The following is a 27,302-nucleotide window of genomic DNA, read 5'->3' on the forward strand; positions in this document are numbered from 1 at the left end:
AACTCACCACCACCAACTTGCAATCCCTACTAGTCTGAGTGGCTTCATACAGATATAAATACATGCAAAGGTTTTTGCATTAAATGCATATTAAAAGTTCCCCACCATTACTAACAGCTTGAATTTTAATCCCTTTAAACCTATTCTTTCATAAAACTGATAATGATGAGATGGACTACAATCAAACTCCAAGAAGAAAGACACAAAAAGCCATCATGGTAAATAGCTGCAGAATATTGGCCTGCAAGTGTTGATTTAAATGTGAAAATTTGTGGTTAAGGAAGAAATTAAATAGGGCTAAAAGTATTTTTCATGCATTTGTAGCAAGATTTGTTCCGAGTACAGAATCAATAATATGGCAGGAGAGCAGTTCCCAGCAGAGTAGGACTGCCCCAGAGAAAGATAAACTGGCTCAAACATCTCTTTACATGCAAACACTATATAGTCAGTAACATGCAAGCATGCAGAATACAATTTAGGCATCATTCAGATGTAAATCAAAAAGGCATTAGTGTTAACTGCAGATGAAATATTAGCATTTTACCTTGAGATGGACAAGAAGTTTTAATCATTTGCCACCTAGTAGTTCAAAAGGAAATTAGGATATTTACTTTTAAGTTCCGTGAAAATCACCTTTATCGGAATCGACTAAACTAAATTATGTCAGCGTCATTCACACAAACTAACAGAGCTCAAACGCCACTGAAACTCACGCATACTGTGAGCACTTACTGAACACATTCACGGGCAAATGATCCTTCAAGGTTAATCAATTACACACTGAATGAGGGTTGATGGGAGGGGATGAGATGGTCACGCTATCACTGGCTGACAGGCAGTGGAGGGTGGAAGTTTGCCTTTGCAATCATTGCAGCACATCAGCATCAAACCGGACCACGATGCAGGGGATGATAGAGGGCGGGGGAGGGGGAATGGGGGCTTCATGCACTTTGGTAACTGGGATAGAGGCAGCAGTCCGGGGGTAAAGGGTGAACATTTGAGGGGCGTTTGCTTGGCTCAGTGATGAGGCGCGGGCGCCAATCACCCTGCCCTCTCTCAGCGAGACAGAAACAGTGGCTGGAGGGTAAAGAAAGGTTCATGGCATGTTGGTTAGGAGGAAGCAGTTCAGTTCACTGTGTTTGACAGTCACAGGAATTAGGTTATTATGTTGCACTTGATTCATGCAGCGAAATGTCGACCAAACAGGGTGGGTGTTGTATGTGGCTGTGTTTGCTTCACAGATTCTAACTGAAAGTTGTTAAAAATCCAAGGAAAGAGGGAAAGTTAAAGAGTTAAAGAGGATAAAACTCTGCAACACTTGAAGTTGCAGGTACCTGTGGTGGCTTCACTGTACACAGGCTCAAGGAAGGAGCCCTGATACATCCCGTACAGGCCAACCAGGTAGCTGGTGTTGGGATTCAGCCCGGAGATATCCAGGCTGAAAGCGTCTCCAGACAGTGAGAGGTTCTGGCTCTCTGCGAAATTCTCCAAGTTTGTTACCTCAATGACAAAGCTGTCAAAGTCCCCAACTGTGGGGCTCCAGGACGCAGTGAAGCTGTCCCATGTAATGTCAGAGATGGTGAGGTTCACCACCATGGGCTTCAGGTCCTCTGGTAGATAAAAAGATCACAGTGGGTCAACTGAATGGCAAGATGGATTATAAACATTATTGTCACATAAGGTGCATTATTTATCATAAGGTACAAGAGATTATCAGGGCCACACTTTGAAATTTAAATGTAACTATTACATGTCAGGATAAATAAAATTGAGTGGAAAAAGTTGGAATATTTCAAGATAAAGTTGAAAATCTATGAAAATAAAGTCTCAAATTAGTTTATTTTATAAAATATAACATATTAAATTGTATATTATCTATTTTTGAGAAAAATGTAAATCAATATATGAATCTTCAAATATTGAAAATGTCCATTTTTCAAAACTCATAATCTCTCATTTATAATTTGAGACCTACCCAATTAAAACAATATTCTTGAAATCTGATTATTTTTTACAAGACTCATAATAAGAACATAAGAATAATACAAAATATCTACTTTGATCTTGATATACCATGAAAAAACATTGATCATCAGGACTAACTTGAGTTGAATCAGGAATCTGGAAATGTTTGACTTTAGTTTTGTAAATTGAAACCTTTAATATCAAAATAATATAACTAAAGGTTTAAAATATAACTTTCTTATAAATATTATTCCTTTTTTCTTTGAATATAAAAACGTATTTTCTTGTTTGATTAACAGTATTCTTGAGATATTGCGGGAAAAAAAGTATAATATCATTACGACTCTTGAAATTTTATAATTTTTCTCATTATTATGAATTGAATTTAAAATCTCTTGCTCAGTTTTTGGCCCTGAACGCCATTGTAAATTCTAATCAGAGGTTTAAGCAGCACAAATATCATATGAAATATAAAAGTACAAATAAAATAGTCATCTGTTGAAAAAACTTTTCTCACGCAGTCATCCTAAAATATTTAGAGCACAAAAATGAATTCATGAGATGATGGTGATGGGTTCTGATGAATGTAGGAAGTATCTGCTTCATGTACCTGTAGTGGCTAAAACTTTGAGAGGCAAAGATCGATTCCCATCCAAAAGCCCTTGCAATGTAACATCATAATGTGTCGAGGGGGTCAAACCCTTTATTTCAGCCTTCCTCACATTTCCCGGTAAGGTGGTCACATGAGCTTGTGTCACCCCTGATGGAGAACTGAGCTCCACCATAAAGCTGTCGAACGCCTCGTCGGGCGCCGACCATGCCAGGCTTACACTAGCGGAGGTAACATTTGTGATTTGGAGGTTCCCAAGTACATTCAGGTTTGAGCTTTCTGCCCCTGAACTCATCACAACAGTATCAGAGGTTGAAGGGGCCTCAGTGTTTACGGCTTGGAGGGGATCTGTGGTTTGAATTGTGTCATTATCCAGAGCAGACTGTGAGGTTGTTGTGGCTTCTTTAATACTCAGCGCAAGTACATCTGGGGAGGTAGGCTCGGGTGCTACAGTGAAAAAAAAAGGTTATGGTATTAAATGTGTTACTGGCTCTGCTGAGAAGTGAACAAAAAGTGACCTGCAATGAAAAACTGGATTAACATCAAAACTTTTTTTTTGCACATAATAGAATATAGCACTGTATATAATTCCATTCATGAGCTTACATGTCGACATGAGATTTCATCATATTTTCTTCTCTCAAAAATTGATTATTATCACTATTTTTCCAGGATCCTGGTTTACATCATAAAGCAAAAGCTAAGGCATTAACAGCACCTGAGTCGGTGCTGTTAATTCTTTGAAGGTTCTGAGTAGCCCACCACAGTGGAGGTACACAGTAGTCTTCATGAAAAAGCCATGCACAGCCATTATGTTCCTGCTGAACTGAAAAGAGACTGTCGAGTCACTTGTTTGGCATGCGAGTGACGTGTGGTTTAATTTTCTCTGACTGGTAGAGAATCATTCAATTTAGAAAATGGGACAGAACTCAAAGAATGAGGTGGATGGAGATGGTGGCTTTCAGAGACAGAAATGGTTGCATTTACAAGTTCAACTGCAGGAAGTAATGGGTGCAGCCAGTGGACTGTAACCCAATGTATCTGAAAGCAACAATGACTCAGGGAAAATACTGTAGATTTCTTCCTGTGGTTGAATTTGTTCAGGCAACATTTTGCAGCAGTGCTGAAGCCTTGGATGATATAGATGAAGTTGAATGAGTTTTTATGTATATGAAGGGTTTTGTCATCATACTGTATCAGGCTATAGGTTTACTGATGATGGTTAGCCAGCATGCAACTCACGTCACTACTCTGATCTCAGAAGCTATCTGAGTTCATCTGTCCGACCTGGTATATACATCCGTCCTCAGAGATAAAATCACAAGCGGTCAGAATTTAGGTTGGTTTGTTAACACCTGACATTAATATGCGCCCTGAATGCGTCTATTGTGATCGGATCTCAAAGATGAGTCTGATTTATTATGAAACTGTAGTGGGTCACAGGACATTAGTCAAGTAGGCAGTGGCCCAGGATGCATTCAAATTCACACAGTGAAAATAATGTGGTGACATACATTCAAGACCACCAGCTAACATGGTCTGAGTGAGGAGATCTCAGGATGTACTCAGGACACATTTGGTTATTCATTTCATTCGGTAATTCAGACCTGAACCTAGCACTTGTGATCGGATCACTCAGTACGGATGTTTATGTCAGGTCAGCAAAATTTCCACTGAAAAGAGACGGTGACAAAAGTGTCAATATTCAGTCAAAGACAAGCTTATACCTGTGACTGCAACAGCTTCAAGTAGCGCAGATCTCTGGCTACTGGTTATTCCATAAAGTTTTATCTGATACTCTGTCGATGCCGCCAGGCCTTCAAGTCTAGAGCCAGTGGCATTTCCAGGAAGAGGGACCTCTTTCACATCCCATAATCGCTGAGGGTCTTTATATTCTACTGCAAAGCTATCATAAAGGCTGTGAGCCTTAAGTCTCCATGAGAGGTCAAATCCATCAGACGTGATGCCTGAAATAGTCAGCGTTCCGAGCTCATCCTCAGGCTCCATCCCAGAGAACTGGGACTCAGAGGGCTCTAAATTCACAAAGCTAATCACATTGTCCTCCGAGCCTGTAGGAGTTAGCTCAGCGTCGTCTGAGTCGGCTAAATAAAATGTGAAAGAGGCTAAAAGAAAAACAAAAAAGCACAAATCAAGACAGCATCGATTAGGTAGAGGTGCATCTCATTTCTTTCTATCAATTGGCTGAAGATTTATTTCTTTGATTTGGATTTCAAAACCCAGTTTTTAATGATTGAATCCTTAAAATTAAGATTTAAGTCCCGATTGATTTAAAAGCACTACTGAGATTACTGGAGGTAAAAACCAAGGGAGGGTAAATGTAACATTAAACAATGATGACTGATTTGCAGAGCAGTTGTTTATCTAACAGCTCCCTGTGGCTGTTCCCTCTTCTTCTGTAAAAAAATGTATGATAACAAAATTACAAATATTGTTGTCTTGCCTTGTGGAAGCATTCTGAATGAATGATCATGGTCAGCATGAACTTCAGTGCCAAACATTGCATTTCAATAAAAGTCATTCTGTAACACCAATTGAAGTCTTTTAACGTGAAGCAGCAGTAGGGTGCATTTCCAATAATGTTATGAACTCTGATACATGTTGGATTAAACACTGAGGTTTTTAAATCTATAAGTGAAATTATGCTGGATGACATCAATTTTTCTTGTGAATTCCTTTTATCACAATTATTGATCCCCACACTCCTAAACTCGCCAGCTAAAAGGGAACCATCCCTTTTAAATGAATCAAAAACCTTGAAATTGAGAGGGACATAAAAGTATGTGTTGACATTGATTCAAAGATCCAATTGCGTCACAAATCATTCTCTTCCCACCTGTGGATGTAGACAGGATGACAGGCGTGCTCCTCTTGTGTCCCCTCTCTGCAGTCAATGTGAGAGTGTAGCCCATTCCAGGAGTCAGGCTGGGCACGACATAGCTTGTTGCAGTGGCCGGGATCTCCACCTCCTCGACCTGGCCATCTCTGGAGACGTATACCAGCCTGTAGCCACCAAACTTTGCTCTAGGTTTCTCCCACCTCAAAGTGAGGGAGGTCTCTGTGGACTGGTCTTCTTCAAAATCTCTGGGAGGATCGATGTCTGAGAGAAGTGACAAAAATAATATGAAGCCAATAAAGAAATGTTTAACTGCTTGTGAAGTCTGCTTGTGTTGCATACTCAACACAACTCATAAATTACATTTCACTCTATTTGTTTGGTTGGTCACTAAAAGGCTTCTGTGTTGAAGCTATGCCATAACTGCACACATAACCTATACACAGGGACGAGCATTCACAGTTGTAATTTGGTGTGTGAGACGCCCTGCAATTACTCCACTGAAGCGCTAGATGCAGTAGAGTTAGTGGAAGACTAATTCATTTTTCTTAAAGAGCTGCAATGAAGAAAAGAAAGACTGTGTTCCTTCCTTCAACTCAATGCAGGAGATGCAACGCTACAAAGCGGACCAATCACAGCTCTTGAGGACTGCGTCACCTCGAAATTGAGTTACATATTTGGTGGAGGTGCACGTCAGGTAATGGCGTAGGTTACATCTACACGTAGACTACGAGTGTTTTGGCAGCTAACCGGAAGTGTCTCTCACCAGTTTCTGCATTTGTAGTGGCTGGGAGGCTCTCTCTCTCTGTCTTCATGGCAGTAACACCGATTCCATACTCCGCCCCTGGATTCAGCCCTGCCGAACAGAGAGACACAAGAAAAGTTACCCTTTGGCATGAGAGATTTAAGTTTTGCGTGGTCATACTTAATGAAGTTAATGTTCATCTATTTGACCCTTACCAGTGATGGTAGCTTTTGTGGTGTCTCCTGGTCCTCGCAGGAACACGTCCTCACCGTGAGTTGCTCCAGAGATCGGGGTGTACTTCACCCGATAGCTGCTGACATCAGCCCGACTGTTAGTCCACTCCAGAGTGATGCTGCTGTCTGTCTGAGAAATGGCCCGCAGGTGCCTTGGGGCATCCAGGGCTAAGATACAAATATAACAATCAAATAGTATTTTAATATTTGCACAGACTACAAATGTATTATTTCGGTTACTATGAGACATCGAGCCACAACATTTTTCAGTAAATATAAATAAAATAAAAAAACTCATTAGCATGTTCTGTGGTATCGCTGAAGTTTATTTTGTAATATTTTTTTAATATTATATATAAAATCTGGTTTTCCAGTTAAAAGAAGAATATTAAACTATGCGTTAGATTTTGAATCTATATTTATATCTTTACAAATCTCAGTATTTTCCCTAAACTGTTAAGATCCCGGTGATTTAAGACATTTTCCCTTGTGCCTCCTGCTTGTGTTTTGTTATGCCATGTGTTTCCCCCTGTTTATTTATGTTGTCATGTGCTTGTTGTGTTTATGTTGTCAGGCCATGTGTGTTCTGTTATTGTCCGGAGACTCTGCCCTCTGCTGCTTCCCGCTCTTTTTCTCCCTCACCTGTTCCCTAACATCACCCTGATTGTTTGCCTGATTTGTTCACCTGTGTCTTGTCTTTGTTCCCACTTCTATATAAGCCCAGTCTTTCTGTTGTCCCCTGTTGAATTGTTATCGTTTTTGTCTGTGAAGAAGCCATGCTAGGATACTGCAATTTTTTTAGCTCTGTTTATCTGGTATGATTTTTGACTCTCTGATTTTTGATCCTCTTTGTTTTTCCATTTTTTGGAACTCTGTTTTGCCAATTATTGAATTGGACTTTCTGTTTTTTTTTGCATCTTGGTCTGCGATTGGGTCCTTACTCTGAGAAAGCCTAACACTAAACAGCTTGAGATAGTGTTTTTTGGCAAATATAACAGCAATAGAACAGTGTAGGTGCAGAGAAATTCAGTGTCGCTCACTGGTATGTTTTGAATGATTTCTGGATATCATATCTGTGGCACAAAGGAATACGATATGTAAGACTAGTGTTGATAGGATACAATCATTGCTGGTTCTGGTATTTGTACATTTGCTGAGAGAGAAATATACAGAATATCCCCAGCCTTATTTATTTTACCTTCAATATTTACCATTTACCACAATCAACTATCTATGGTGTGTGTGTAATGTGGGCCATTCTTTAAATAAGAAATGTATATATTTTTACATGTGCAGCTTTAAAGGAAATCAAATGGAAATATTTCTGCTATGACAAACCTACCTGTAGTGAAATTGGTGGCGACAGGGTCACTGCTGATGTTTCCACTCCTGGAGGAGAGCATCACTGTGTACTCAGTGTCTGGTCTCAGACCATCGATGCTGTATTGCTTGTCTGGGCGGAAAATCTCTGCACTGCTTTCGTCTGAGGGGTCGGAGGTGGGCCTGTAAAACATGGTGACTCTGTCCATAGGAACAACTGGCTGAGACCAGCTCACCAGTGCCGAAGAGTCCGTGACATCCTTCACCTCCACCTGCCGAGGGCCGTCAATCTCTGGGGAGGGAGGTCATGTGAGGGTGGCAGGTGTTAAAGTGAAAGATATTTGAGTGGTACAGTTAGTGAGAGAAAATATGCAGGATAAATTATGTCCTTTACTATCCAATATATGGTAATAACATTACTGACAGTGAATTTGTGGCATGCAATAAAAATGACACAACCGTGAACATGGTTGACACAAATCAATTTTTTAAGTTGCACACAAAGCCATATGCAGCATTAATAGGATGAGGTATGAGTGTGCGCCTTGTGTCTGATGGTCTTAATAGTTGGGATTCATCAGAAATATGTGGGATTTGAGCAATTAGAGCTTAAACCTTCTGTTACCTGTTCATCAAGGTAACTGAAAGCACTACACATTAAACATAGTAAAGTTTGAGATGTACAGATTCATGGGGTCTAAGCTTTTGATGGAGTAATACTCACCGTTGCTATATGCTAAGTTAATTAAATCAGCGGCTGGCTTCATAATTAATTACCATACATATAAGAGTGAAATAAGCCTGTTTCCCAAAATAAATGCACTATTCCTTAAAGCTTCTTATTTGCCCATTTGACAGATTATTTTATCCAAAGAGACAACACTAAACGGTAATACAGTAGCAAAAGTTGAAGGACCATGCTCTTGATGAGCATGGTCCACCATTTGGGAATCACAAAAGAGAACCGTCTAGATTTAAGGAGCATAAACCTATCTGACTGAATTCAAATAGTCACAGTGCAGATTTGGCAAGCAATGCAGATTTGAGATTGATAAACTGAGACCAAAATGCTGATATGAACTGGACCATGTGTAAAGCTTTCACTGTGCACGAAGAGAAGCCTGAAGTGCACAGCTTATCAAAACACTGATCTGGAGGAAAAGTTGCAAAGTGAAAGCTTTTAAAATAAGTCAACTGGCTTAAACAGGTCTAAGTCTAAATAGGTGCAAGTCCAAGATTCGGTCTGTATGACAGAGAGAATAAGTTCAAGTACACAAAACAGCTTAAGTAAAACTCACCTTGGCTCTCTCATAAGACAAAAGCCTGAGCTTGGATCAACACAGGAAATAGTTTAATAAAATATAATGTGGTTTCCTTTCACTGTGCCTTTGTGTTTACTATCTGACAAATCTCCTGTGTTTACGTGTGGAGGAGACATCATTTTAAGTTTTGGGGCTTTCCTGAAAGGACCTCAGGGGGATACAAGAAATAGCTCTACGTCTATCATTCATTTCTGGGAGCTGTGTCAAGTTTCAGCTTATACAAATACATGACATCAGAAAGGAAATGGTGCTAAACTCAGGGAGTCCATCGACACTGACTTGTAAACTTAATCACTTTTCCATGCACAAAGATGATTGTTTGGCCTGGCGTGTCGCACAGACTGTATTAGCACCTGAAAATGAAACGTACGGAGAAATACAGCACTAAAAGTTTCAGCTAGCAGAGGACGAGAGCTAAGAGGAAGATTTAGAGAGAGAACTATGACATAGTTGTGCTTGACTGAAATTCAATTTGCTTGAGTTATTACAATTTACCTTAAATCTGTCAGATGGAACCACAGAGAGCCAGCAGGGATTTCCTGTTTTTACTTTTCATTATGGAATTTCACTCTGTGACATTATAATATTTTTTTAGTCAGAGCTCAAGTGTTGAGGAAATTATTTGTACCCAATCAAACTGCTGCCAGACAAAGCAGGAACATTTGCTGGATACACAGGAGAGTTTTTTGAGCATCTCTGATTTACCAACTGACTTTAAATAATCAGTGTGCTGAGAAAATGAGTTTTTTTTCCAGCGTGAAACTCACTGGTAGTGACTGTTTTGGATGCTTGGGGTCCTCTCGTGTTATTCTTGATGATGGTGATGGAGACTTCATACTCTTGTCCTGGTCCCAAGCCGGACTGGAGAAACTGGTTTTGAGAGGATGGAAGGTTGCTCACCACTTTTCCATTTTCTTCTTTCTGCAGAGACACATGATGCATAAACAAATATAAAACATCCACACAGGAAATCAGGTAAGACATGTACTGACTGTGGTAGTTTTAATTATTCTACAAAGACCAGGCATTCAGATTCCTCTAATGCCCAAAGTTTTTGAAAAGAGGTTCTCGTGAAATGAATCAAGTTACTGCTGAAAAGTATAAACAAATAATATACTAAGTAGGTAAGATATATTTTGGGATTTTTCCTTTGAACATGCCTATCTATGGAGGAAAGTAATACACATTTTAAAATTGGTAAAAACTCTGCAGAGCCTGAACACTTTAGGAAGACTTCTTATCAGCAAGCACTTTAATTTATTTTTAAAGTTACTGGCTTGTATTCGAAGCAAAAAAAGGATTTACCCCCAATACAAAGACGTCCAGATTTGCCCTCACTGAAGTTTTCCATATGTCAAAATAATTTGAATGGATAGCAGTGAAATAAATCCATGTTTTGCTGACAGTTCCAATAAGCTGGCAGGGGCTGTCACTTCGCCCTTTTCCCCTGTCAGTTCATAAAATTCTCGGCAAGCCTTCAAAAGTGATGTGCAGACTGACCGTGTTGCGGAAATAGATCTCCCAGCCATCAAAGGGGATGTCCAGCTGGTCCCACATTACTTCTACTGACGTCTCTCTCACTGATTTGAATTTTAAACCCTCTGGCTGGGGGAGAGCTGGAGGGATGGAAACAAGAATAATCAAACCAGTTATTCATCCTTTTTCCATAGTGATTCTCAGTAAACCAGCAGAGTCTTTGACTGTGAGGTACCTGTAGCCACCCTGGCGCTGACAGGGACACTCCTCTTGTTGCTCAGGACAGCATAGACACTGATCAGATACTCGATGCCAGGTTCAAGCTCTTTGACAGTGGCGGAAGTTTTGTCCCCAGACACTTTGTTCTCCTGGAGAAGACCCCCGGGACTGGTCGGTACATACGTCACAAGGTATTCTGTCACCAACATGTCATTGGTCCAGGTCAGGTCTACTGTGTTAGCGGTGACCTCGCCGACAATAAGGTCCTTTGGAGGAGACACTGGAAAATTGAAAAGAAATTACTGACGTTTTCTAAGAACTCCAATCACTAAATGTCCACCACTGAACGTTAATGTAAACTGCAGAGCCACATCTGGCTGTGGTGTTAAGAACTGCCAAGAAAGTGTGAACAAAGTGCAGACAGCAACAACACACGCTTAGAACCTTATTTTAAATTCACTGAAATAGTTTCTCAGAAGAGTGGTGAGTGAAGTTTGAGACTAGAAGGAAATTACATCATTCTGGATATGCTTATATACTACATCTTGTGACACATGGAAACACTCAGAAACCAGCAAAAACCTGTTCTTCTGTATATTTGGACCGAACTGAACGGAGCTTCTTACCTTCAAAGCAGTCCTCGCCGATGAATCCCTCATCACAGACGCACTGACCGTTCACACAGCGGCCTTTGTCCTGGCAGTTGTTGAGGCAGCTGATCTCTGTACAGCTCTCTCCTTCGTATCCACCCTCACATGTGCACTTCCCGTCGATGCAGCGCCCCCTGTCGTTGCAGTTATCTGGACAGGCGAGCACAGAGCAGTCATTTCCAGAGTACCCCTCCTGACACATGCACTTGCCGTCGACGCAGTATCCTCTGGCCAGGCAGTCGTTGGGACAAGCCTTCTGACTGCAGTCTTCTCCAGTGAAGCCTTCGTCACAAACGCACTGACCATCGATGCAGCGGCCACGGTTCTGGCAGTTGCTAGGGCAGCTCAGTGCACCGCAGTCATCGCCGGTGAAGCCTGCATGACAGGCGCAGCGTCCGTCGATGCACTCGCCGCGGCCGTAGCAGTTTGAGATGCAGGTCATGATGCTGCAGTCCTCGCCGGCGAAGCCTTCGTCGCACACACACTGTCCGTTAACGCAGCGCCCTCTCTGCAGGCAGTCGCGGGGACAGGACAGCTCAGAGCAATCATCTCCCTGGAAACCAACATCGCATGCACACCGTCCATTTATGCACTGGCCTCTGACGTTGCAGTTGTTCAGACATGCTAACTGGCTGCAGTCTTCTCCTTGGTAGCCTACGTCGCAGATACACATCCCGTTGAAGCACGTCCCTCTGTCGTTACAGTCGTTGAGGCAGGTGAGTTTAGAGCAGTCCACTCCGCTGTAGCCGGCAGTGCAGACACATCGACCATCAACACAGAAACCGTTGCCTTGGCAGTTGTTAGGACAACTGCGTTCTCCACAGTCCTCCCCGGCGTAGCCCTCATCACAGTAGCAGGTACCGTTCACACAGCGCCCATGGTCATAGCAGTCTTTTGGACACATGAGCTCAGAGCAGTCAAGGCCAGTCCAGGGTTCGTCACACATGCAGTCTCCCTTATCACAACGGCCTTGGCCTCTGCAGTTGTTGAGGCACTTGGTCTGAGAGCAGTCGTCCCCGAAGAAACCATCGGAGCAAACGCAAATGCCTTCCACACACAGGCCATAAGCTCCACAGTCCACAGGGCAGGGTTGGAGCGTGCAGTCCTCTCCAGAGAAGCCCTTGAAGCACTCACACTTTCCGTCCACGCAGCGGCCCCGGTCCTGGCAGTTACCGGGACACTCGGCCTCAGTGCAATTGGGTCCCTTCCAGCCATGCTCACATACACAGCCACAAGTGTCAGTGCTGTAGTTTCCATGGCCGTTGCAGTAAGGTTTTGTTCCTAGTTCACCTATGATAAAGAAAGTAAAGGAATGTTTTTGATACAAATCAATGTAAGTCTCTTTTTCTTAGAATACAATCAGCTTGAGAATTTTGTGTAATACACTTATACACCCACCTTGTTATAACTCTTAACACTAAACACAAACCAAGTAGATAGTTATAATAGTTTAGCATCAAGACTGGAAACAGATGGTTAAATCTGTGCAAAAATCCAAGTTTTATAGCAGATAGTTATAGATTTATGGGAGGTTATGAGTGGGATTATTTCTTGTTTGAGTGCCATTACTCTGTCTTCTTACTCTCTGCAAGAGAGTGAAAACGATTGTGTCCCAAAACGTCAAACCACTGCTTTAAGAATGTATCGTTTAGATGTGGTCTGAGGCTTATTTTTGGCAGTTACAAAAGAAGACTTATGACTTTCATTGATATTACAGCAGTTGTTGTCCTCTACTGTATGACGGAGAAATATAAACCCCCTCATTGGATTTCAAAGAACTGTCGGACAAATAGATGGAACAGATGTGCTTTATACTAAAGGAGACTCATGGGTATTCTTAATGGAGCACTTTTCAATGCAAATTCATAGAATAATAATGGACTATTTTATTGTCGTTGCTGTAATATACAAATATGACAGACAAATCACACCCACCTGCGACCTGTGCACTGCAGCAGGGCCTGTCGCTGTTGCACTGATCCCTCAAAATGGAAACTTCTCCCTCAAGCATCTCCAGGCGGCTCATGAGCTCTTTCAGGCCGGGCAGGTCGTCAGCGCAGCCGCACGCCTTCCGTGGTATATTGATGCGGTGGGTGAACACGATCTGGTTCTCCCCGTCGACAGTGTGCTCAGTGATGTGATCCCCTGACGAAGCTGGCAAATCTTTGGGAAGAAGCTGTGTGCTCTCCGGTGCGTCCAGGTCCACTGAGCACAGAGAACTGGCAGGAACATTGATGTTGTAGACATGGTTGAAAACCACAGGATGGTCTGCACTGGGGAGGGTGACGTTATGTTCTTTAGGAGCTATCAAAGTCTGTCTTCGATGACGTATGATTTTCTTAACCAGCCCAGCCGTTGATAAGCTGAGCAGAAGGGTCAGGAGGAAGCAGCCCAGGATGCTTCTTCTACCCATGGTCGGTGTGAGGTCGTGAATTTACAAAAATAAATATCAGCTTTAACCTCAGACCAAAGGCTGATCCAGGTTAATGGTGAAGGTTCTGGAAAACAGACAAACAGACAAATGCAACTTCAATGTAATATAATTTTTAATGATTAATATTCAACATTAAAAAAAGACAAGCAAGACAATCGGTACACTGAAATTTGACAACTGACCACTATCAGCCCGGCAACATTACTGCAGATGTATGTGTTTGTGAGAGTCTGATGCAAAGAAGAATTAAAAAAACGCTATTTGGGATTATTTGGGCTTTAAATTGGATACAACCCCTAAATTCCTGATTGACAATGACACATTGCATCCAATGTTTCATTGTCAATCAGGAAGGAGAGAAAGAGAGGGAGGAGATGAATGAATAAATGAATTCATACAGTTCAGACAGATTTGATCCATAATGTATTTCATGATTAAGATTGTGTATTTGGAGGTTCAAAATGATTAAAAGGATTAGATTGGTTATCCAGAAACCTCAAAGTCCTGTGAAACTATTCAAAGATGACAAAGGAAAACTTTGGTTGAAGTGTTCACAATTCACTGACATATTATGCATGCACATTCTCACCCCCCCCCCCTCAACCCATCTGAAGCTGGATTACGGATGTGTCAGTGTTTCCAAAACTATCCAGCATTCTCACTCAAGTCACATCCTGATTGGTCTTCCAGGACTTCCAAGAGAATGCAGACTGAAAATGCAGCACCCCCCGTTTATGATACAAGCTAAGCACAAACACATTGTCCTTCCAACATGGCAAAAGTAGCCAACCTCAGAATTATGCAAGTCATTACATCACCACACAACAGAGCTGAAGATACAAAAGCGCAACATTGAAACCAGCTGCTCTTTAGTCTGCAGTGTTGGAGATACAGTAAATAAACAGTACTGAGCAAAATGCAAGAGACAGCCGTACCCAGCCCTGATAAATTGCCACAACTAATTCAATTTATTACATGTAGAGTAAAGTAATAATTTAGGGAGACAGAGAACATGTATTGCTGATTAAGAAAGGATTTAATACGAAAGTATCCACACTTGTGTTGGCACATCAACTTCTTTCACAGTACTGCTGCACATCAGCTGTTGTTCATGTTACAGTGTATTAAAACTGCTGTATTTATACATATAATGGGGTAAAATAATGTGAAAACCTGGGAAGAATAATCCTGTAGACACTAATCCTATTCGCCCACGAATCGCTCAGATGACTTCATCAGCTGGACACAAGGAACTCTATAATTTGTGGGAGACAAACTAAAATAATGACTAGCTTCATCCTGAGCGTGGGAAAGCCTCCCTCATTGCTGAGTTTCCAAAAGATCTGGGTGAGCATATTTCTCTGTGATGTGTCATCCTATGCACCAACTTTTATTTTTTTTTTTTCTTCTTCTTTCTCTTTGGGTGGGGGGAATTATTTACTAAATTTATTTATTTAGTTTTATGCCATCTATATTTGTATTTTGTTATGTAATTTTTTTTTTGTAATGTTTAATGTAGTATGTTCTGCAGGTTCTCTTGGATTGTGAAAATATTTGGAAAAATAAAATATCACAAAAAAAGATCTGGGTGAGCAGAGGAGAGAACCGGCTTCCTCTTTACTACTGGAAACAGCTTGATTTATTATTTTTATGATACAACAATTTGATATCTTATTTAGTTAATCTCTGTCTGTCTACTTGTGCCTAGTATTTCTCGAGAACTGTTCCTCTTATCACCTTCACACTTTGTCTGTGTTTTTTTGAGGGCTCAAGGAACTGCAGTGTCAAATTTGTGCAATTTTGTGCAAAATTATATATTAATAAATTTTGAATATACAGACAACCAGGGCAGTGAAGCAGCTGCGGCTTGGACTCATCAACAAAATTGACGTTGGGTTTGTGACAACGGGTGTGTTCACGAAAATGGCAACTGATTCTCTAGTTCAGATCCAGCTTCACTGAATCTTGGATAAACAGGTAAACAGCTCTTTTTGCAGCTGTGACTGCGGCTTAATAACTGCAGGTCAGTTTCACAGTTTCTATAAGCAATGATGCCATTATCAATACAGACTCACAAAAAAAGCAAAACATTTTTCTCACTTTATGACTGGACTGAAACCGAGATAATATCCAGTTATCCAGAGGAGCTGTATGTGAGAACGCAAATGTCAGAGTGAGTTTCTCCTGACGATTTGCAAAACCTTTCCTGCCCATCGGTGTGTTGATTTTTGTAACACTCGACAGAAGCAAAAAAGGAACAGAAAATACATATCTACAGTGCCTTGCATAAGTATTCACCCCCCTTGGACTTTTTCCCATTATGTACTGTTACTAACTGGAATTCAAATAGAGCTGCAATTACAGCTGCAAGTCTTTTGGGGTATGTCTCTACCAGCTTTGCACATCTAGAGATGGAAAGGTTTGTCCATTCTTCTTGGCAAAAAAGATGAAGCTCAGTCAGATTGGATGGAGACCGTCTGTGAACCGCAATCTTCAAGTCTTGCCATAGATTCTCTATTGGATTGAGGTCTGGGCTTTGACTGGGCCATTTTAAGACATTAACATTCTTTAATCCAAACCATTCCTTTGTAGCTCTGGCTGTATGTTTAGGGTCATTGTCCTGCTGGAAGATGAACCTCCGCCCCAGTCTCAAGTCTTTTGCAGACTGCATCAGATTTTCTTCAAGGATTTCCCTGTATTTGGCTCCATCCATCTTTCCCTCTATTCTGACCAGTTTCCCTGTACCTGCTGAAGAGAAGCATCCCCACAGCATGATGCTACCACCACCATGTTTCACTGTTGGGATGGTGGGCTCAGGGTGATGGGCAGTGTTGGGTTTTCGCCACACATAGCGTTTTGCATTGAGGCCAAAAAGTTCAATTTTGGTCTCATCTGACCAGAGCACCTTCTTCCACATGTTTGCTGTGTCTCCCACATGGCTTCTGGCAAACTCCAAACGGGATTTTTTATGGATCCCTTTCAACAATGGCTTTCTTCTTGCCACTCTTCCATAAAGGCCAGATTTGTGGAGTAGACGACTAATAGTTGTCCTGTGGACAGATTCTCCCACCTCAGCTGTGGATCTCTGCAACTCCTCCAGAGTAACCATGGGCCTCCTGGTTGCTTCTCTGATTAATTTTCTCCTTGTCCGACTCTTCAGTTTGGGTGGACGGCCTCCTCTTGGTAGGTTTGCGGTTGTGCCATATTCTTTCCATTTTCTTATGATGGATTTTATGGTGCTCAGAGAGATGTTCAAAGCTCTGGATATTTTTTTATAACCTAACCCTGCTTCATATTTCTCCACAACTTTATCCCTGACCTGTTTGGTGAGCTCCTTGGTCTTCATGATGCTGTTTGTTCAGTAATGATCTCCAACAAACTCTGAGTCCGTCACAGAACAGGTGTATTTATACTGAGATTAAATTGCAGACAGGTGGACCCTATTTACTAATTATGTGACTTGCAAATGTGACTTGTGAATGCAATTGGTCGCACCAGATCCTTGTTAGGGGTTTCACAGTAAAGGGGGTGAATACATATGCACTCAACACTTTTCAGATTTTTATGTGTTAATAATTGTGAAATCCATGTAATATTTCCCCCCACTTCCAAATGATGCACTATTTTGTGTTGGTCCATTACATAAACTCATGATGAAATAAATTTTAATCTGTGGTTATACCATGACAAAATGTAGAAAAGTCCAAAGGGGGTGAATACTTATGCAAGGCACTGTATCTCTAGCTTCTCTGTCTGTATCTCTTATCTTTCTATCCATCTACCTGTCTATCCACCTCAAAGGCTGTTTGCCCTTTTGTTCACCCTTTTGTCAGCTGCTATGTCTGGGAGGCAGACAACTACACCTCTGTAAAGGGGTTGCATCTCTGCTAGTGATAGATTTACAGATTTGGTGCAGATTCTTTTGCACGCGAGTTGCTGACACACAAACCAGTGAGAAATGACTTCCATGAAGGAATCACTCATGCAGTTATAAAGTAGAAATGAAAAGGCATGTGGTGCACTCAAGAGTTCTCACGATATCGCCTGGAAAGGATTTATTATTATTACATAGACAACGGTGATACTCAGCAGTCAGGTAACAAAGATGCTCAAAAGATTCAGCATCTCAGTGACTGCATTCCATCTTTTGTTTTATTTTTTCCCCCTTGACAAGTTTATTTATAGGGACCTAATCCTCAAGAGGTACAAAATCAAAACAGGTCATGCTCCCTCCTTCAACAAGTTCCTGAATATATTCATCCTAACAAATCGAGGATTGTTGCATGCAAGAAAGAAACAAAACCTTGCCTCAGGAGTAAGCCAGTTTTCCTCTCCCTCTGATGAGCAGAGGTCAATACCGTGCAAGATTTACAACTAACCTTTAACTATATGGTTTGGCTGTATAGGCGAAAATTTGACGTTGACCCTATTTGTGACCGATGTCATTAATCTTCCCTCTTGCAAAAGTAACTTAGACAGTTAAATCAATTTGGAAAAAATACTTAAATCCATACAAACGATATACAATCACTGCTTCACTTAACTTGTGTGTTTATTTTTTATCCGCCAATGTTGTCACCCCTGTGCGTTGTCAGCAGGATTATGAAAAAAACTACTGAATGGATTATCACAAATCTCGGTAGAAGGATGGGACATGGACCAAGAGCAATCCCATAAAACTTTGGCATGGATCCGGCAAACCGGCAGAGCCAGGATGTCGATTTTTCGATTTCTTAAACATTGCAAGATTTCACAGGCATATGTAAGGAACTGATATCTATCATTGTGTGCAATTTGTTGCTACTGGATTGAATTTAAGGTTCAATGCATTCTAAGAAACAAATTGCCATCACTGATGACATCATTCTTTTGTTTGTGTTTTTATGCAGAACAGAGATCCTGATGACTGGATGTTTCCTTAATAGGTGAATCATGTTTTTCTTTTACAAACACAAAAAAAATGTTATTACTTTCCCCGCAGTGCCTTCAAACTGTTGAAGTCACGATATAGGTACAAAGACAGACTCCTCATCAATCATCTCTTCTCTTCCTCTTTATTGTCCTGACCTTTGACCTCACCTCTGACCTCTCTCTCTTCATGTGCCTATACCAGTATTATATACTCCTTCAAGTCATTCATTAAGGCACAGGTATAAAACTGAGCTCGAGTTTCACACTCGGACATCTGGTGAGTGCCAAGGAAAAGGCAGGTAAGAGCTGGTGTTTCAAATCTGAAAACTAGGTCCTCGTAATGTGTTTCTGATCTGCCTCTAGTAAACTTTACAAGACACAAAAGACTGATCATTTACAGGGTTGGAGGTAAAGAATCCTCAGCTTCCCTCTAACTACATATGGTTGGAGTTAAGATGCACTCGGCCACTTCAAAAGTGCCTTAATTAACTTTTATATATTTATTGTAAATCAGCCTGAATATTATTTAACGGTGCTAACCAACTTAGATGTCAAAGAGTGATGGAAAATATGTGGAGAAGACAAAGCCTACATTTATTAATAATCAATTATTTATCATTTCAATTGAGTACTTCCAATCTACGTAAACAATTTTTAAACGTGTTATATTGATGAGTGTTTGTGTTTCCTAATCTGATTTGAATGCTTTGTTTACTTTAATTATATCAGATATTTGTAGGGTGTCCTTGTTTGAGAAAGGTGATGTGAAATGAAATCTATAAATCGTTTTAATTTCAAGACATATTTAATCATATGTGAACTGATCCAAGTGTTGCCAGAAAACTTATTTCAATTTTTTTTATTCATTTTTATAATTCATTAAGATCATTAATTTATTTTATATTTATATAACTTTTTATGTAGCTTATAGTCTACACCTTCATATGACAGTACAGGATCAAAGAATACATGGACCCGGGTGGATGGATGGACTGAATAAAAAGTGATAGCAAACAAATATTTTATCATTTAAATTTATGATAAAAATGCATAAATGCCGAAATAATCCATAAGCTTCTTAGCTACAGTAGCAACAGTTTATCAGATTATGAATAAAGAACCTCCTTCAGCAGTTTCATTTACTGTAGTTTATAGATGTATGATGTCTACAGACCGCTCACACCAGATTAAAATAAGTAAAATAGGGCAGTTGTCATGTTACCGTGTGGAGCACGCAAGAATAAAAAATATTCAAGTCATGAAATTTCAAACTCTTAATATCTTCTAAGCAGTATTTTTGATGGAACTGTATTCAAAGTTTTGAACATTTCCTAAAGCTGCAGATATGCTGTTTAGACAAAGGTGGTTCTATAGCCAAGAAAAGGCATTAATCCGTCATTGAAAGCTGACCTATGGGTTGCCCGAGGACATTTCTTTTTCGGCTATTGGGACGTGGTAAGGAAATCTGGAGAGAAAATTGAAATAAATATAACCTGTTCACTAAGCTATAATCCAGAGTCAGTGCTCTTCCCCCTCCTGGCAGCGGGAGGGGAACTTTTCCGCGTGGAAAAGAGAAACTGGGAATGTTGGCTCCGGACTGACGACATCTGTTTTGCTTAGTCAAAGAAAAGAAAAAACCTTGAGATTCTGTGTCCTGTGTCCAGACAACAGCTACTTCTAATAAAACTGGAAGCACAACTGCATGCTGCGTTATTTAAGGGTTAATTTGATCATCTCCATGTGTGTCATCATCCAGATGAAAGACTGATTCTGGTGACAAAATACAGTCAGGATTCTACTCAGATTCAAAATGTCCACATTAATGAGAACAATACAGAGACAACATGTCTGGACACATTTCTGATGGGAATTATTTGAGCCCAGGAGCAGCTTGTCCAGACCCTGGTCAGCGGTGAACATAAATTAAGTGCATCTGCTTTATTAGTTCATCTGTGAAATTTAAACTTTTATATTTTCCAGGAATGGCACAAGTCTGAATGTCATAGCATCTGGAACAGCTGGAAATCGTCTCAGAAAAATAATAATTAGACTCGTTACTTCAGCGGATAGAACAATAACAGAAATTGCAACACCTCGTTAACAGATTGCAAATTTCCCCTCTGCTGCAAATCAGATATACTCAAACGATCCGATGGGAATTATAAACGTGTTTAATTGTGTCCCCAGGGGAGTCTGAACAGGATGCCGAATTCAATTTAGATTGCAAATATGGGGTCTCTCTACAGTTTAAGATCAATTGTATGAGAAAGTGATTTTCTTAGAGCAGAAATAATTGAATTATTTTGGTTACAGCTTAAAACATTTGAGGGTTTGCAGTTTTTTTTGTGCAATGCATACATTTATTGTTTTTGGGGATTTGGACTCTACAAAAAATACAAAAAATAACAGCTTTTGTTTTTCGTTTTGCATTAGCATGCAAAATTTAACACAGTAAATCATGGTGATGGTTAATGGTCAAGAAAATAGGAGCAGATTTTAATTAGCAAGAGACAGCTGTCAGTGCTCATTCCCCTCACAACCAACACACCTGAATCTAGACAGATTTACAAGGTTAACAGTTCTAACCTGCAGTTATATAATATAAACACATTTTAGTACTCTGTCCTGTAAAATCAGGACTTCACTTCATAACTACTGGCTTAAGATAAAACAGACATTATCGGACAAATAACCCCGTACAATGCCCTCGCTGACCCTCACTGTCACCACTTCAAGGCCGCACAACGACACCTCTGTTTCCCCCTGGAATTTGGGACAGTAAAAAAAAATCCAACATATTTGACATAAAATGCAGAGGCGTGTGAAGCTGAGTTACGTTCAACCCCCTGGCTCTTTGTGTAGAGGTCACACAGAGGGAAACAGTGTAGCGAAGCCCTGAGGGATCTCCAGCAAATAAACCAGCTGTCCCTCTCACAGGGGTTTGTTCAGCGAGACACCTTTTTCACACTCTGCTGCACACACACTTCCCAGGATGCACAGCAGACAAGATGTAAAACATCCTGGAACCCATATTTGCAGATGTGTCATGATGTGAATTTTAGATAGGAGTTGTGGGATGAGTCTGTACATGAGAAGAAATGAGTGATTATAATCTTCTTCAGCTGAAATATTCATTTTTGCTGAATGTGGACTGGAAATGTTGACTCAACCCCACCACACAAAGGATATAACAGACGTTTAAACCCTGTAAACCACGAGACTTTGATTTCAATTAAGCAGCGCTAATGGGCTGAGCGGATGAGGTCTTTTTTCCTCCTTGCCCACGCTCACAAATCCTGTCTCATCACCCACTCTTCCCAACGTTTCATCTCAATAATGGAAAAATTGCACACAATGAAAAGTTAACTGCACTGCTCAAGGTAATGTGATGAATCATCAGGCTGCAAAACCTCAGCAGACTCAGGGATACTAAACAATTTACTCAGATGCAGAGTTTTTGTGGGGTTTTTGGGAACCGGTCTACAACCTTGAATTAATCCGTGAGAAGGATTTTGGAGCGTGCTGGTCCTTCTACTACGGTTATCAAGGCTGTGGATAACTCTTTCTTATCCCGCAGCAGTCAGTCATCACCTCTGATCGTGCCAATGGCTGCTGTGTGTGTCTAACTGAGGAAGAAGTTGCACTGCACACCAGGAATGTACTTCTAATAAGCTATAATCGATGCCAGTCCAAAATCTGGTATTGTAGTAATATGTGCCAGAGAAAATCTACGACAACAGTATCAGCAAATGATGTGTGTGACTATAAATGTTTTTATTTTTAAGTGAAAAATTCTAATTAAAGTTAAAGAAAACTTAACTTCAAAAGCACGAGCAAACAAATTTAAAAAGTCAAGAAAAATGACTTTTGCTGCATGAAATACAAGGAAAGTTTAATCTATAAATAGGTTTTCTTACCTGTACAAGAGCAATCTACTTTTTTCTTCACACGCCCCGGCAGGTAAGATGAGGTGGTCCTTTGAGTCTTCACGCCTTTAGTGAAGCCATGAAAACAACACGGTGCCCTGTTGTTTCCCTGCTGTCTCGCAGTTCTCCAGCAAGGTGGCAGCTCTGTCAGTCGTCTTTCTGCCAGCTGCTTATCCTCCCCTCAGCTCTCACAGCTCAGACTGGGCTTCAGCTCCTTCACTGACAGAGAGAGAGAGCGAGAGAGTGGGTGTAAATGTCTTTTAAAGTGTGAGTGTTTAGGTCTGACCCCCATTGCTTTTTAACTCCATCCCTTAAATAGCCGTCATTCTCCCTCCCTCCACAGTCCCTTCTTCCCTCCCTCTACTGCAACTAATGGATGCGGCGCTCGGCTGCTGCCTTTAAACAAGATGCCAGTGTGAGTGGGAGCCATGAAAGAGCATGCGGTGGTTGTGGTCGAGCCGGAAAATTAGAGGGGAAAGATTGGGAATGAGAGGAAAGTGAATTCAGACAGCAGACAGACGTTTCCCTTCAACCGTATTAACTTGAAAATAATGATTTATGATTTTAGTCTGCATAAAAGAAGGCTGGAAAAATAATCCTGAACTGTGCTCATTTTCTCAGATTTCATGTCATTTATCAGGAAATCCCCCCTCAATCTTCTAAAGTCCTTATTTTCATATTTCAGACTAATCCCTCAGCTCATAAAGAATCACAGTGTGAATCCTCCTCCAGCTATGTCATATGATGAATGATGGATCATTTCATATTTTAAGCAATCTTAACTGAACTGAAGGAAGAAATACATTCAAACAGTTGTTTTCTTGCACAAACACTGTTACATTTTTATACATTTAACAGATGTGAAGAGCAGGAAACAGATTCAAATGAAAGCAAGCTGCTGTGAGGGAATATGTGATAAATTGAACCTGAATGTAAAACTGTGAGACTACTTGAAGATCAGCTGGTGACACAGGCAAAATGCCACCATACGGACTCAGGACTCCAAACGGTTTAATCTTAATGATTAAATGAGGCTAAGGCAAACATCAGCTTAAATCCTTAAAGTGAGCCTGTGTGGGATAAAAAGAAGCAGTACCTGTTGTTGTTTTTGTTTGTTTGTAGTGAATACGGATATATGAAAACCTAACGGGTTGATACAAGACATGCATTTCTATTGGAGGCCAGTTACAATGTTCATTTTGTGAGGTCCAGTCTGAGCAACTCAGGTCATGGATTCCAACAGCAACATTAAAACTCTGTACCAGCTACTTCAGCAACAGTGCATTTAAACTTGGCAATGTCACACAACTTGAAGACTGTCTGAGTTTTCCCTTGAAAACTGTGAACAGAAACAATGACAGAGGAAGGACTTAAAAAACACAGATACGGCTGATGTCGCAAATGTCTTTTCAATGCGTCCAATTGTTGTTAAGACATTTAACTCCAACCCATACGTTTTGTTAGTGGTTTTTTTTCGTTAGAAGGTTTACGCAAAACTTGATTTCCACAAAACCCTGTAGCCTGGAAAATGTTGGCCAAGATGCAGATGAAGGGAAGATCCACATCCACACTCATTTTTTTTACATTTTCGTATTTCTTATGCAATTCTACTAGTGGAGAGTCAGTTGTCATTTCAGTTCAAATGTATTAGTATTGAATGTATCACATGTCCAAACTTTATTGAGTCCTTAAAAATACACATGCCAAGTATCAAAGTGATAAGATGAACAGTTTCTCCAGAAAAAACTGAACTCATTCATCTTGAAAGATTTCCCTCACATACTGATGGCCATTCTGGTTGTTGAGTTATTTCAGTTTGGACTGAAGCGGTGCACCAACTGGCAGACGTTGGCATTGAGCCATGATTGTAGCGAGACTAATAAAGGGCTGCACTCTGAAAATAAAATGTTACATAAACAGAGGAAGGAGGTTAAAAAAGGACAGTGAATGATAACTAATTCGATGGTCAAAATACAAGCTGATTTGTGTCAACTGCTGTTGCTGTTATAATCTCAGCAATAATGGAAATTAAGGCCACAGTTGATGGATTCTTTGATTATCATCACTTTATATTCCATGGATAAATTAATAATTATGAAATCTATGGAAAAAAATGAGGTGACTATCTTTAATCAACTCTCCTCCTATCTTAACCACAATAATCTTCTTGACCCTCATCAGTCTGGTTTCAAGGCAGGTCACTCAACTGAGACTGCCCTCCTTGCTGTCTCTGAGCAGCTTCACAATGCTAGATCGGCCTCTCTCTCCTCTGTCCTCATCCTTCTAGACCTCTCTGCTGCATTTGACACAGTGAACCACCAGATCCTTATTTCCTCCCTTCAGGACCTGGGTGTGTCAGGCTCTGCTCTCTCCCTGCTATCGTCCTACCTTGGAGAGGATCTGTGTCTGAACCTTGTCCTCTCACTACTGGGGTCCCTCAGGGTTCAGTCCTTGGTCCTCTCCTCTTCTCCTTCTACACCAACTCTCTCGGCTCTGTCATTCACTCACATGGCTTTTCCCACCATAGCTATGCTGATGACACCCAACTAATTTTGTCTTTTCCCCGATCTGAAACACAGGTAGCAGCACGAATTTCTGCCTGTCTGACTGACATCTCTCAGTGGATGTCTGCACACCCTCTAAAGATTAACCTTGACAAGACTGAAATACTTTTCCTTCCAGGGAAAGACTCTCCCATCCACGACCTGACTATTAACTTTGACAACTCTGTGTTAGCCCCCACTCAGACTGCTAGGAACCTGGGTGTGACACTTGATAGCCAACTCTCCCTTACTGCCAACATTAATGCAACAACACGGTCCTGTAGATTCATGCTGTACAACATCAGGAGAATACGCCCCCTTCTCACTCAGAAGGCAGTGCAGGTTCTGGTCCAGGCTCTGGTCATCTCACGCCTAGATTACTGTAACTCCCTCCTGGCAGTTCTACCTGCTACTGCCATCCGACCTTTGCAGCTCATCCAGAATGCAGCAGCTCGACTGGTTTTTAACCAACCAAAACTCATTCACACTACTCCGCTCCTCCGCTCCCTTCACTGGTTACCAGTGGCCGCTCGCATCCGGTTCAAAACACTAGTACTTGCGTACCATGCTGTGAACGGATCCGGTCCAGTCTACATCCAGGACATGGTCAAATGTTACACCCCAACTCGTTCACTCCGCTCTGCTTCGGCTAATCGGCTCGTTGCTCCCTCACTGCAAGCTAAACACTTATCAAAATCACGACTGTTTGCTGTCCTGGCTCCTAGATGGTGGAATGAGCTCCCCATCGACATCCGGACATCTGAAAGTATACACATCTTCCGCTGAAAACTAAAAACACACCTCTTCCGACTTTACCTTGACTGAATGAAAAAAAAAAAATAAAACTACTAACAACTCTTTGAAACTAACACTTTTAGTAGCACTTAAATGGCACTTACTTATAGCACTTTGTAGTTTTGTTTTATTTTGAAGAAATTGTACTTTCTTGATTCTTGTTGTTCGGGGTCTGTACCCTCGGGGTTGATGCACTTATTGTAAGTCGCTTTGGATAAAAGCGTCAGCTAAATGAAATGTAATGTAATGTAACAAGATTTTTTTTTATTTAATCCTTTGTTAAAAAGGAGTTATATATATATATATGTATTTACTAATAATGTAGATTCCATGCAGGGTCTTGTGGATGTGAACAAGCTGTTATATAGTGTATGTAGATGTATTTTTTTAAATGTGTCTTTGAAGTTGGAGATTTAACCTGCACGTATGAATGTAAAAAAAAAAACAGAGGAAAAATAAGAAGAATCAAAGAATCAAAATAATGGAAAGAAACAATAACTCTAATCTAGCACTTAGAACTAAGTGGATTTGTCACTTTTAATTGCTGGGTGGCAAACAAAGCCACAAAAATACAAAGACACCAAGTGTCTGCTTGGTATCCAAAACAGGAAGCATGTGCATGTCTCAAACAGAGTTCAACAACGTGTTAACAGTCTTCTTAAGGATGATAAAATCATAAAATCTGCCACCATTCATCAAATCAGGTATTCTGCTGAGCTTCAGGAGACCCCAGGGATCTGGTGTGAGGGAGGGTCTCTGAAGAATGAGAACATGTGTGTGGAACGAAGTAAATAGGTCACACTATGGCCCCTTTCAATATAAAGCTCCACATGTGTTTCACACGCACTGCACACTGCAATACAGCCCATTCGGCTCAGACACAAACCAATGAACATTCGCAGGATATTGCTACTGACACTATAAGCAAATATCAGTTTGTTACAATAGGAAAATGAAGAGAAAGATGAAATAAGACACTTGAGTGATGATGTTTGCTTCCTAACAAGGATTACACACGTCTGTGTGAAGCAGTTTAGCAGATGATCATCGGGGGGCCAGTATTACAAACTATTGTAATTTGAGGTTTCAGATCACCACAGCAATGATGGAGTTTTAAAGCGAATATTGGAGCTTGTTCACCTGATCTACTGTTGAGCAGTAGATCTTTTTCTGTTGTTAAATGCTGTCTCAATTTTCTGCTATTGGTCTGAAAGTCTGAACTAAATAGTGGTCTCACACAGCGAACACTCCAAATAATGGTTCCAGACTGAAACCACCTTGGTCGGACTAAATCTTGGT

The 27,302-nt window shown here is 40.8% G+C and overlaps 1 protein-coding gene across 6 annotated transcripts in view; it reads right to left on the bottom strand.

Annotated features, from left to right (window-relative positions):
- tnca (tenascin Ca) overlaps nucleotides 1–27,302 on the bottom strand; it is a 49,459-nt gene that overhangs the window by 11,196 nt on the left and 10,961 nt on the right. The window contains exons 2-14 of one of the 6 annotated variants that reach the window (XM_053411589.1): nucleotides 22,657–22,884; nucleotides 13,330–13,892; nucleotides 11,371–12,684; nucleotides 10,761–11,024; nucleotides 10,550–10,665; nucleotides 9,817–9,970; nucleotides 7,750–8,019; nucleotides 6,390–6,575; nucleotides 6,196–6,285; nucleotides 5,430–5,693; nucleotides 4,303–4,698; nucleotides 2,576–3,022; nucleotides 1,335–1,610 (exon numbers count right to left, since the gene is read on the bottom strand). In XM_053411589.1, the coding sequence (XP_053267564.1) occupies nucleotides 1,335–1,610; nucleotides 2,576–3,022; nucleotides 4,303–4,698; nucleotides 5,430–5,693; nucleotides 6,196–6,285; nucleotides 6,390–6,575; nucleotides 7,750–8,019; nucleotides 9,817–9,970; nucleotides 10,550–10,665; nucleotides 10,761–11,024; nucleotides 11,371–12,684; nucleotides 13,330–13,807 (4,255 nt within the window). In that variant the 5' untranslated portion in view covers nucleotides 13,808–13,892; nucleotides 22,657–22,884. Of the gene's footprint in view, nucleotides 1–1,334; nucleotides 1,611–2,575; nucleotides 3,023–4,302; nucleotides 4,699–5,429; nucleotides 5,694–6,195; nucleotides 6,286–6,389; nucleotides 6,576–7,749; nucleotides 8,020–9,816; nucleotides 9,971–10,549; nucleotides 10,666–10,760; nucleotides 11,025–11,370; nucleotides 12,685–13,329; nucleotides 13,893–22,656; nucleotides 23,004–27,302 lie in introns of those variants that run through there. The other 5 variants (XM_053411588.1, XM_053411591.1, XM_053411590.1 and 2 more) reach the window with 5 other exon arrangements.

Source organism: Pleuronectes platessa, chromosome 19 (assembly GCF_947347685.1).
Source record: "Pleuronectes platessa chromosome 19, fPlePla1.1, whole genome shotgun sequence".
NCBI lineage: Eukaryota > Metazoa > Chordata > Actinopteri > Pleuronectiformes > Pleuronectidae > Pleuronectes > Pleuronectes platessa.